Source organism: Paramormyrops kingsleyae, chromosome 8 (assembly GCF_048594095.1).
Source record: "Paramormyrops kingsleyae isolate MSU_618 chromosome 8, PKINGS_0.4, whole genome shotgun sequence".
NCBI lineage: Eukaryota > Metazoa > Chordata > Actinopteri > Osteoglossiformes > Mormyridae > Paramormyrops > Paramormyrops kingsleyae.
Window position 1 is genome coordinate 25,134,037 of NC_132804.1, and position 13,476 is coordinate 25,147,512.

At 43.1% G+C, this 13,476-nt stretch overlaps 1 protein-coding gene across 4 annotated transcripts in view; it reads right to left on the reverse strand.

Moving 5' to 3' along the window:
* Nucleotides 1–13,476, reverse strand: part of arhgef3 (Rho guanine nucleotide exchange factor (GEF) 3) — a 53,532-nt gene extending 40,056 nt beyond the window's left edge. For 2 of the 4 annotated variants that reach the window (XM_023811328.2, XM_023811327.2), the window contains exons 1-2: nt 13,137–13,476; nt 1,054–1,120 (exon numbers count right to left, since the gene is read on the reverse strand). In XM_023811328.2, the coding sequence (XP_023667096.1) occupies nt 1,054–1,120; nt 13,137–13,171 (102 nt within the window). In that variant the 5' untranslated portion in view covers nt 13,172–13,476. Of the gene's footprint in view, nt 1–1,053; nt 1,121–12,942; nt 13,026–13,136 lie in introns of those variants that run through there. The other 2 variants (XM_072715518.1, XM_072715517.1) reach the window with 1 other exon arrangement.

Consider the following 13,476-nt stretch of genomic DNA (forward strand, 5'->3'; position numbering starts at 1 on the left):
AGGAGCCATAAGGACAAAATATTTGGGCTCGTCGGGGAAAAGAACGCACGAGATAACCTTAAAGTCCGGAAATTGACTAATTTTGGATTTACATCAAACCAAGTAATGACTATCTTCTTAAGGCACTCAAATCAGAGAAAGACAGTGTGCAGAACTCCTCCAGTGTGATTAGGAGGATGGCATCTCCCCCAAGAGGACCAAGAACTAGCCTCCCCACGGAGATGTTGCCCCGGGAAACCAGCCGGGAAAACAAAACAGCATCGCCATTACCAGTAATCAGCCGATTTAAGCAAAAGCTATTTCAGGCCCGTTTATTAACGGTACAACTCACCTGCAGAGACCAATCAGGACGAGCAACAAGTAAAAAAAGGGAAACAGTCACAACTCAGGGGCTCAGGGTTTAAGGAGATGCGTGAGTGTTTGGTTTGCTGACAGTGACACCTTAAGGATAGAGGGGCGTGTGAATTTTCTCCGGGAGTTAATGAAGAACAGGCCTGTAAGCACTGCACTGGTTTGTGGGCTCTGTTTATAATAAACGCACAATCTCTCAGGACCATGTACAACTTAATTACACTGACGTCAACAGAACCCGGTTGGCATGGGAACCCTCAGTAGGGCATGACTTCCGGTTCATACAGGCTAATCAGCCCCGGGGGTGCGTACTGTACTGCAGCAAGGTGACAGGTATTTGTATAGGTGACAGACAGGCCACAGTGATGCTAATTTAGAGGAAGCAATTTTTTGAATTTTACACTTCTTATACTAAGACACTTGTGAATATTTTGAGTTTGTTATGGATAGAAACATTTTTGGAAAAATGAAATCAAAGCATCTATGTGAGCTATTTTACTGTAAAAAAGTACATTTTGTGTGTATTTAGAGATCTTAACATCTTGTTAGGGACATTTTTTGAGAAAAAAAACAAAACATTTTAACAAATCCAGAATTTTTTTCTGAAAGAAAGTTTAAATTAGTTTGATTTTTGTTTGGGGTAGAATTTGGAATCCTTAAATGCAAACATGATTATCCAGAACAGCTGATGATTATACTTACGCCTCGCAATGTCCAGCCATTTGTCGATGGAAAGAGTGAGAATGGACTCTTTTTTTGGAGCGTCGACCTAACAAAAAAGAGAAAAAGACAAAAAAAAACACTGATCTTTTGCCAAGTGTGTGATAACACATGATGACGGTACATCACCATGTTCACTCCTGCTTTTTCAGCTCAGTGCCCCTTCAATACCCCCAAAAGCATGGAAATTTCCTTTGTGAACAAGATCATTCACGGTAAGACATTACGCACACAAAATCATGACCCGTGTTATTTAACGCATCACCAGGGATCAGCCTGGGGAAAATATCACTGTGGAATGACAGGAACAAGAGAGTCATTCTGTGTTAGGAGAAGCTGCATCAGTAAGGCTTTCTGGATCGAAGGGGAGGAACTGCAACCCATCCATCTCCCATTTGCTGGGGTCTCTGGATAAGTGATGATGTCACAGCAGGCAGAAGAAATTCAGTAAGAATTAGTAACAACCATGACAATGTCTGGCCTTTTCTGATGGGAGATTATAGTTTATGTACTTGGCCTTTGAACACCCTACATCTTTCACATACCAACATACCAAAATACATGTCTCTCATGGCCTTCTTATTGAAGTCCTTGAATACAGCAATCAAATACATAAACCAATCAAGTCAAAGACATGGATCTTGCCTCTCTATGTGTGGCTGCTAACTGACGATCTACAGTAATCCACACACCCAACCACCAGCCAACCATGTTATCTTTGAATTTTTCTCTGGTGTGTCACCTTAGTCACTCTCACGTGGAACGAGTTGGGATGGTCTATTTTTAAATGCTGAAATTACTGAGCAAATCACCAGTCTGTACATTCCACTGCCTTGAGTACACCGTCATGTAATGGCATTTGAAAACACTTCACTGTACAGGGCCTCTAATGCGACAAAAAGTCTGAATTGGGCACTAATGGACTGTCATTAACCCTCACCTCCGTTTCAGTCTGAATATTTCATATTTTGTACATTGTGTTAAATGTTACAAACACTTAGAACACTTGCCTTGTGTTTCGTTTGCATTGCACTAGGAGCTGCTTGTACAATGACAATAATCAACTGACTCTTGACCCTTGAATGCTGTAAGCATGCTCGACATTTAAAGCCAACTGGAGACATTAGCTGTAGCTTTTTCTCCAAACAAAGCCCATTTTACCTGACCATCACTCCAAACCTCTTGAATCAATCTGCTACAGCTGTTATAAAGTAGTCAGTCTTATCTGAGATCTTAATAGGTTGTCTGTGGTGTTCGCAAGGAGTTTGTAAACCCTCTGTGTTTACAAAAAACTAAATTCTTGTCTCACTCTGCTCTATGTCTTCATAAAGACCTCGAGGTGAACACCTTGCAAGGTCATGTAAATACTGGTTATTTAATCTTGAGGATGGTGATCTTTCCCATTTACTGTATCAGATTTTGGGAATCACAAGGAATTCAGAAACAAGGGGAAACTGATGCTGGTATAACCCACTTCTAAACTGATCATTTTTTTGGTTTAGAGCAGGCAGTGATTGACAACGCATGTTAGTCACTTCTCATTAGGTCGGACATAAGTCAGACCAGTCGAGTTCTTTAGAGTCCAGATTGAACTCAGATTAGGGTCTGGGTATCCCACCCAGTGACTGGCATGCCAAGTGGGCGCTGGTGTTTAGAGGAAGCTCAGGCCAGGATGGAGGGAAACACCCTCCCTGGTGACAACATTACACCCGGGTGCCGTGGAAAAGGCACGATATAGGAAAAAGAGCATAACCAAGACACGGCGGCACAAAAGCAGCTACGCCTAGTCAAAAACGCACATCTGGAAGCAAAACCGTGGCCATGAGCTGAGAAGACTATTCACTATCCTCCCGATTCCAGATGATGATGATTCTGAGTTTACTCCATCCGGTCTACCATATGGAACACAGTTGCAAACTAGGGAGCAAAATATACTTAAATTTGCACTTTGACTCCACCCAAAAAGCAGCTCTGAACAGAGCTTCCATCACAGGAAAGGCTGAAAACAAATAATGACCTGCTTAGGTCACATCTCAGGCAAACAAAATGCTGGGATAATGAAATCGGTCGTAGGAGGGTGCTGACAGGAAGGGGCTGTGTAAAGACTGAGCTCAATTAGCTACGGCTACAATGACTCACGCTTAAGCACGGCTAGCCTTAATTGGTTGTGCTGTTACCATGGTCTTGGTGATTTATCAGCTTGAATCCTCTATGAATCTCCTTTTTTGAATCACGTGTGTTGAATTCTGAATGATTCATACCTCTGCCTTGTCTCTTTTAAAGGGCTGCTAATGGATTAATACAATGTACAATTCCAAGAAACAGAAAAAAAAACTAAGGCTACGTTCACACTGCCAGCCACATCGTTCAATTCCGATTTTTTGCTCAGATCGGATTTGTGCATCTTGACGGTTCACATTCATAAGTACAAGTGACCTGTATCTTACTGTAATGTGAACGCATCGGTCCTCCGAAACGTCACGCATGCGCACATTGATACGTTTTTACACGGGTAAAAAGCTGGTCGTAAAATTGGCACGTTGTGCGGCCATGGCCCCTGCGCTGATTCGAGTCTTTTGGCTCTTTAAACTTTGACTTCAGTGTCTTTATTTTTCTTTGGCATTGTAGCCACGTTCGTGTCCGCGCTGTGCCATTTCTTTGGCAATTATTTCAAATACTACTCTATTACGATAGGTTCCTTCCAGTTTATCTTGAACAGATTACTTTCCCCAAATATCAATTAAATCCCCACCTTCTCCATCCTTCCACTGACTGTTATCGCAACTCTCCTCCATTTTTACCTTCCTGCGCTGCCGGTGCAGGCTGATGTCAGCGCATGCGTATAAGCAAAAAGCCACATGAATTCCGATCTGAGCGTTCACATTCAGGTCGCATGGCCGCGAATCGGATGCGTATCCTACTTAGTACCACATATGAAAGTGGCACAAATCCGATTTGAAAAGATCAGATTTGTGTGTCCACACAGCCCTGAAAAGATCAGATCTGTGTCACATTAAGGCAAAAAATCCGATTTGAGTAACTTCAACATGGCAGTGTGAACTTAGCCTATATTTATAACTGAATGTTATAGTAGTGCACTATTAAAAGTTGTCACGGCACTAGGGTTCACTTCCAGTGTCTTTTTTCAGGTCTTTACTTCCATCTGGTGGCAGCCAGTGGTAATGCACTTGACCAACAATGATTGGCGATAAAAAATAACGGCTACTATTTTACAGCGTATATGGAAACTGTTAAGGAACACTGCGTGCAATCATTTATGTAAAATGCTACTTTGAACATTACCTATTTGAAATGGTAAGTGGTTGTATTTTCTGCAATACGCAAAATATATAAAGCACCTAATTTCATGAAAAATACCAGGAAATAACAGGCTTTATTTAGCATTAATCATAAGCTAACTAATGACGATAACACCTCATTCATCCGCTGCAGCTGGCTTAGTAGACGGGGCTGTGTAAATTCCCTAACAGCTATAACAAAATTAATAAAATAAACATATACCGAGTGCCATTACAGCCATGCTGAGAAAACGACGATGGGAGAGAGTGAGGTGAGCCCGGGTCTCCTGGCAGCAGCCCATTCGCCCAGGGGCAACTGACAACAAGTCCGCGAACCTGGGGAGGGCAGTAATGGAGACGTGGAGACACAAAGCAGACAGCTGGGGAAAGCGGGAGCGCAGCATCGGAGTCTTAGAGATAAACATGTCCTCCCTGTCAGAGACGGAGGGGCTGGGGTGGGCATACCGTGCTGCAGTTATGATTAAGTGCAGAGGGAAGACCAAACACGGGGGTGTCTTTTGATTACATGTTTCTCTCCGGCCAAAAAAGGCCTATAAATTCATAGTAAACACTGCCACATGTGAGCTGAGGGCGAGCGGAGATGCACTCAGAGTTTCCTCATCTGGATCACAACCTGGTCTTCAAGCTTACAATTAAAGTAGAGGGGGCACACTTTATTTCACAGAGCAGGGTCCCAAACAACAGCTGTGGCCCCAGCAGCCCGACCCCCCCCCCCCCCCCCGTCCGGCCATTGCTGCCCATCAGACCTTCACATCACTTTAACATAGTTCACCCCCCTCCCCTGATGTCCTGCAGCGGCATGCTGACAGTGTTTATACATCATGGACAGCGTAACTCATCTCTCCATGACAGCAAGAGAGAGACAATACTGCTAAGCATCAGCCAGCCCGACCAATATGACGACTGTGCGTAACATTAAAACAACATCACGTGTAAAAGAATAGGCCTATAAATTAACTCTAGTATGTAACACAACAACCTTTCAATTCCATCATTATATTCCTGTTTTTACCATTCTATTTATTAACACTTAAACTATATAGCCTAATGTATTTTAGAACAAATTCTAAACTGTCAGCCAGAAACCAAAAATGGAAGTAAGCAGGCTTCCCCTTTACATCATGGGCCAGTTTAAGCTGCGTGTGACTGAGGCCAGACGAGGATGGAGGTCTTGTCCTGTCCCTGGAGGTGATACAGGAAGGCCAGCGATCCCTCGCTCTGATTGCTTACTGTCTCACCCATCTGCAGGCCTGACACAGGAACACCCCCCCACACGTAACCCTCCCCTCCCTGAAAAGCTTTCCTGCTGGTTGCTCAATTGTAATTACAATTTAAGGGTAAAATTACTTGTTTATTTGGTGCTTAATCTAAGAATGCACTGGAAGAACACAGTCAGACACAAACACATACAAAACACTCAGAAAGGAAATGCCTTTCTTACTGAATGACAGCATGTTGTAGAATTCAGATTATGATCTGTGGGTGGCAGGTCATTCTCTGTGACAGCACATACACTCTGGAATGCACGTTCTCACAATCTGTGACAGGTGAACTTTGTTAACATCATCAAGCTCCAATTGAAAACTCATTCATTTCAGGAATGCTATGGTGTGTCTACCTCACATTCTCGTTGTCATTGTTTTGCTGTTGTTGTTGTTGCTGTGTGTGCACTTTATTGTATTTTATAGTATTTGTCTGTATTTTAAAGTGTCCTCAAGTGTGTAAAAGGCACTATACAGTATAAATAAAATTTATTTATTATTACTATTAGTAGTAATAATAGTAGTATAATGTATAATAGTATAATAGTAGTATTGTGTTCTATTAGAGACACCAGGATTGTTTCATCAGCTAAAACAAAGGAATGTCATTTATAGTTATATACATTCCATCATAGATATATAAGCATGTAACTATTATAACAATAGCACATTCAGCGGGGGAGGTGGCCCGGTGCCTTACTGGGTAGCACTGTATTGCTTTTTATCTCTGGAAGTTAGGAGGTTTGAATTCTGTATGTGTGGAATTGGCACCTTCTCCCTGTCCAAAGGCATGCAGTTAGACTAAATTATGTCATTGATTTCCCCATAGTGTGTGAATGCATACATCTGCCAAAGGGCTGGCATCCTGTCCAGCCTTGTGTCCCATCCTGGCTTCAGCACCACACACCCCCTCCCCCCTTAAAGGCCCAGACCAAGAAACACGCCTGAAATGTGCATGGACATTTGACAGCGATATTAGCCTGGGTGGATGTTTGAATTAACGTCTAGAAACAAAAATCAATTCCTAACCACTAAACCAGTACAGGGTCATGGCGAGCCTAAGATACCAATTCATACAACCTTTTGTGAAACATCTGCAACAGAAAAAGAGCTAAGTGTCCTTATTCCCCTACTGGGCACCTCTATAAGGTGACATTGTTTACTGCCGTGGTGTCACTGGGTCAGTCAAAGCAATTAAAGCTAAAAATAAAAAAGATGCAATCAGATATTTGTTTCAGAAATGGGCCGTAAACTGACAGGAGGCCATAAAAGAAACGTCTCAGGCTAGCGAGTTAAGAGGCGCGTGGAGGTCTGCATTTTCTCCAAAGGTGCTGCAGGAATGGGTCCACAGCCTTGGTGTTGGCTGCTTTTGGGTCCCCGTTCCCCTCAGAACATCAGACAGGGTCCATATCAAAGAGCCGCCTCTCAGGTTGGATTCCAGGGACCCTGGGGGGGGCAGAGTGACCACTGGCATGCGGGCTGCAGAGGTGCTCAAAGGGCATGACCTCCATGGGCTGCAGCACCCCCACAGTCACACACACCTGCCCAACCCGTCAGCTGAAATCAGTGTGCCCCCCCCCTCACCTCCACTCTCACCCAAGGCTGCTAGCGGTATTTATGAATACACTAGATTTTATAACAATATCATGCAAGGCAACAGGTAAACTTACAAAGAGGACGTTGTGCAAACATAGTCATGAAATCCATTTAGACCTGTGAGTTCTGATTCTGACAAAATATGTCTGCTGATTGCGAGGGTGTATAGGAAGATAGCATTCAGAGGAAATGTCTATCTTCACCAGAACTAAACTCCTAAACTACACTCCACTATCAGGAAGTTCAGGGCCACTGGAAAACCAGAGCAGATGTTTGATGTTTAGGTTCCCTTAAATATCATGACACGATCACAGTGCTGCCCCTCTTTGCTTTCTGATTTAGGGGATTATCAGCACACCTTGTGATCTCTCAGTCTCCCTTTCATACAATAAATAATTCCTGAGCTCTGACCAAAATAAAAAAAAAATATATATATTAAAAACTGAGGAGGATGGGGTCCCTTTCCGAGTCTTGGTTCCTCTGAAGGTTCTTCCTGCTTTTCCTTGCCACTGTCACCTCAGGCTTGCTTGTTGGGGGTTCAGGCCGGTTATATGTAAAGTGCTTTGTGACAATGGCTATTGTTAAAAGTGCTATATAAATAAAATTGAATTGAATTGATAACCAAGCACCTTGTTGCAGTATTTTTTTAAACTGCTAAGTAAGGGAAACGTGAAATGTAATTTAAATAAAGCTTTTTTTTTGTCCCATGCCTGTTTTTCCCAAGATATGTCATCTTTGTAGCAACATTTCCTCAAAATTGGTCCCCACCAAGATAGCGGAACACGTCTGCGAATGAATCAGCTTCCCCCAAACCCAGACCCCAGGGAGCTTCTCTCAGTTTTTCCGACATAAAACGGAGCGGAAACTCACTGGCATGAGACTGGGGTCAAACCACTCAGTGTCCCAGCCTTCCGTGTTGAGTTTCAGTCTCGTGCACTAGTTAAAAAAATAATAATAATACAAAAAAAAAAACACAATCAAAGCCCACAGAAGTTTCATTATTACGGCTTGACAACGTAACGCACATGGAAATATTGTGGTCAGAAATTTCCAGAAACCACACTGACCAAGGGTTTCCCCCACTGCTGAACGTAAATTGACACAATAAAGTTTTTGGTTTTAGCTAAACAAGCAGTTTTTTTTTCTTTATGACTTTATTTACAGCGCACATCCATTACATGAACAGAACATTCTAGAAGAAAATGGAGTGGACCATTTTACAAGAAAAAAACTTAAACGAGTAGTTTACTGCAAAAGTATGAAAAGAAAGCTATAGCTGGTGATTTAGCAGCAAAAAAAATATGTATCCTTATCATCTGCTGCCACCAACTGTAAGGGAAAAGGTCTGGAGGACAGGCATCACAAAAGGGTGCCCTTGCCCATATCGGAGTACGACCCTGCAAGGACAGAGTCTTATTCACAGCTGTGTGCTCACTTTTAGCATTTATCAGCATTGACCCAGCAGCCGTGCGCTGATTCACACATGAGGAGGAACGGAGCAGATAAGAAACATCCAAAGAACGCATTAAAAACGTCACTTGGTTGATTAGCTTTGGCCTCGTTTGCTGGCTTGAGCCTGGGCGTGTACTGGTCACGCCGTCCAGAAAGATCACAACGCTCTCTTACATGGATGGAAGAGCGGACCTTACCAGTAGGGCCAGAAACAGTTGTGGAGTGAGGGACAAATGTTTTTCTGTCGATTTCGGCTACCATTAATCCCCCCCCCCCCCCCCCCCAAAAAAAACCCACCACCCCAGTTGTGTCGGAACAGGTGGCCAGAACTGGCGACGGTCAGAGTCACTTACAGATCTCCCAAGGCTTATGAAAACTTAACAGGGTTAAATCTAAAGTCCGGACTAAACCAGGAGAGGACTGAGAATTTCAAAACCCAAATATGACCTTGCATGTGTAGAGCAGCCCCCCCCCCCATGTCTCTCAGTTCCTTTTTCATGAGGAAAGTACCCATAGATAATTCTCACAGAAAGGTGAAGCCCTGATTGAGTTAATTTAGTGTTCATGCCATGCAACAAGCTAGGGCTATATTCATGGAGGAAGCGAGGTTATATATAAAGCTTAATAAGTGACTGAAAGACAGACAGACAGATAGATAGAGAGATGGATGGATGGATGACTGGAGAAGGTAAAAATTTAAAGACAGGCAGCAATACAGAGATTACCTGACAGTTATAAGATACTACATAAGGTACTTAATATTGTCATGAGTGCTCCTCGCTAATCACGGACGATGAAGCGTTCAGCTTCAGCTCCCATGTGACACTTCCAAAAGCACTAAGAGGAAAGGATGGATGGCACAATCATCAGACCACAAAGGATGTGTATATATTATTACATATATATTAAAAAGAAATAATAGAGCATAATAGGGCCAGGAGAAGCTGATTATGGAACGCCTGTCTGATTTGTTAAAAGATTTGCATACAGAAAGCTATTTCTCAGGCCATGAACATAGGTTTTACTTTGGTGACCAGAGTTACTGCTGGGTATGAGGGTGGTGGGGAATCTCGCCAGGCAGGCCTGCAAACAACACTTCATCAGAGGCCCGTTGCTCATTTCCCCGCCTTTGACAGTGGGACTGTGGTGAGAGCTCAGGTTCCACAGTGAGGTCCGGTTACTCTGACGCTCCTCTGCATGCCTCCAGCCCCCAGGGCGCAGGCTGTCGCTTTGGCCCGAGTTCTGGGCATCACATGTGCTCACAAGATTATGTCCCTCTCCCTGACACGCACTGAGAGCTTTCTAAGTCAGTTTCACAGAAAAAGGCTGTTTTTCACCCCCTAAGGGTGTAGTCTTTATCGTTTCAGATACGTTTCTTCTGTTCTACTGATAGGTTTACAGTGAATAGGGAAAAAAAAGTGTGTGAAGTTCTGCATACGTTGTAATGGTGTGGCAATGTGTGATTCTCTCGCTGTTGGCCAGTGCTAACTGTGGTCTACACGCATAATTCACACAAACAGCCCAGACATCGTTTCCTGCTACTCATGTGGTCGATTCACTCAGGGACACAATTTTGACTAGATTAATTTTTTAAATTTTCCAGTCATCTGTCAGAGCGAGAAAGCTGGAACTGAACATGCTAGAAAGCTTGTGAGACGCCGTGTTCAGGTACCAGTGCCGAGTGTTGCAAAACACTGTCGGTACAAAGAGCTACGCGGAACGTCAAGACTAGGATCTGTTGCTTTGTTCGATACATCTCATGGATGGGCTTTTCCTAGTCTTCATCCTCTCTTCCTTATCAGATACCTCCCAAAGCAAAGCAGACTCAGTTAACGTCCCCGAGGTTTCCAACACAGATGCACGGCAGGAAGAGTCATCCATGCTGAAAATATTACAACCTGCCAGGAAAGGTGGAGGACAGTGAGCACAAACCAATGGACATTGTGTGTTAAAATAAGAAACCTGGACATCTTGCCAACATGTGAATCATCGGGAGCAGTTGCATAATTAAAGTAATCTGTCGAGCAGAGACTTCCTCTAGAAATCTCACCTTCTGCTGATGGCATCTGAGATGCCGCCACCACCAAGGAGAAAAAAAATACTCCACACATTTCAAGGAAGCCGCATGATTGGCTCCCCCTGCTCTGACGTACAATAGAAGCCAAGCAGAAAAATCAAGTTGAACTGCAAGCAGTTAGACACACCTAGTTTCACAACTAGTTCCAGAGAAAGCCTGGAAGATATCTGGCGTTTGTCAAACTGCACACTGGATTGGAGACAAGCTGGAATCTCCTATAATTGGACATGCATCCAATTATAGCTAGAGGTAGCTAGAAAAACAAATGATAAAAAACACAGTAAAAGTAGCTAGGACTCTTGTCTTTTACACTATTACCAATAATTACACCTAAACACGCACGCAAACATCATAGGAATTATGCAAGTATTAGATGGCGTGTCATGCTTAAAACAACTTAAAAGGTTCCCACACTCTTGGGTGGCTCCCCTGAGGCAATGTCCACCGTGCACACGCAGAACACAGACCCGCCTCTAAGGTGGAGCCTTCCCACTGGGCTTCGACACAACCTCATCCACCGGTGTCAACTTTTATGAGAGAGATGGAGAAGAGATGAGATGGTAAAAACAAAATTGCCACAACCCTAATTAGTCAATGTCATGTGATAGGAGCAGAAAAGCAGGGTGTAGAGATACTCTGTAGTAATCCCCACTACACCCTAAGTAATGAGGAGGCGCTGCAGTCAGGCCATGTTCGTAGATGATTTCTGATGCGTTGAAAGTGGATTAGTAAGGGGATTATCCCCTGGTATGTCACTATGCCCCTTTGTCCTGTAGTAGAATCACCCTTGTTCAACACTCACAGCTGAGAGCCTGGCAGACTCTCAACATGGGACAAAGTGCATGACGGCTAGAGATTCAGCCAGGAGCAAAGCTCACTAAAGGTCAATATGGCAACAAGACACCTGCTGATCAGGTGACCATGGAGCCTGGACACCTGATGATTAAAGGGACACCAACAAGTCAGCTCACAAAGCTTACAAGCTCACTTCAATCATCACTGAAAAAATCAACGACAAATAAAAATATGTTTTCCAGGTTTGTTCCTCTACATTAAGCTTCATCTCCAGCACAGTCTAAAGAGTGGTCACCATGACCTTGAACAGGACAGGCGGTTGGAAGATGGGTAGATGGACTGACAACCTGTACTGTTTAATCGCTCTTTTCTTAGCAATTAGCAATCGCAATACAGGGTCTGATGGCTGGATTCCAAGACCAAACAAACCCCACAGACTACAAACACCAAGCAGAGGTGCCGTGAAGGGGGGGGGGGGGAGGTCTCCTGGGTAGGGTTTAGCTGTTTAGCTGCAAATGCATGTGCATTCAACTACTCAAAGACCCATGCTCTAAATCTCTAAATAGCACACCTCCTCTCCTTTTGAGAAATTATAATGCAGTGAAACCAGTTTACAACTATAAATCCGGAATGACAAAGCAAGGGAAAAATCTGCAGAATCAGACCTATGCAACCCCCAGGCAAAAAAAGAAACTCCCCTTCTAATCTAGAGCTTTACACATATGCGCCACATTTGCACATTTGCAGCTGTGGAAAGAAGGCTTAAAAAATACCAGCGTCCATTTGCCGTGCGATCGTCACAGCTCAGCCCGGGGAGATACGTTTAAGTGTCAACTAAACAAGTCTAACTCAAGCCAGTACAGGACATACTCTTCAGATTATACATCTCCCCACATTCCTGTTTTTTAACACACTGTTAAATATGCACAACAGTGGGTTTTGGGGGCATTAAGCTATAACCTCTGATGAGCTCATCCGCGTTAATGAAAAGATCCTTAGTCGTAAAGGTGCTGACGACTCTCAGATGTAGCGTGATTTATAAGAACTTAATATTAACAGCAAATTCATAGCTTACAACTCGAAACAAAGCGAACTGGTCAGCGGCAAACTATAAATGAAAGAATTCATAGGACATTTATTCTGCTGAGGCTTTAACTATGTGCAAGTAATATGAGTTTTCAAATCAAACTGATAACATTAAAATCTAACGAACGACGCCGGTCGACATGAAGGCAAACCATTCAGAAAGTGTTTTTGTTTTGTTTAACGAAGTGGGAAAATATCTACTGTCGTTTCTTCTAAAAATATTTAACTCTCATAAGTCCCGTAAGGCCCCCCAAAAGGCACGGATTTGAGTTTATTGTTTTACCTATTACTGTTCCTACTATGCCGTATATCCTCCACGTAATCGCTTCCAAAAAGCAAGGATGGTTGCATAAATCAACTGAGCTAACATAAGACATTAAATCAGATCTGTCAAGTCATGTTTCTACAAGTGAAGTCGCGTAATTATACTGAGTATACCAGTTAGTGCACTTGGAAAAGGAAAGAAAATGATCTTACCCTGAAACTTCATTGTTTTCAACGCCTTTTTGCATATGACCGGGTATTTCTTTGATTCTTTAAAATAAAGCAAGTAATAATAATAAAATTAAATAATAACACGCCCGGAAAGGGGGAAACGAAGCACGACTGATCTGAGATATCTATGTATCCGGACAAAAATCTAGCTTCACTCCACAGAAGGTTTAACATAGCCTGTATTACTGAAAGAAGGGAAAAACACAGAGAGGGTCATGTGAAATGCCGGTATCTATCCGCTTCCTTGTTTTATTTTCTCGATAATTTTCTGTTTTTTGTTTAGTTTCACCCGTCCCCGCTGCCAGCTCTTTCTGTTTAGGGG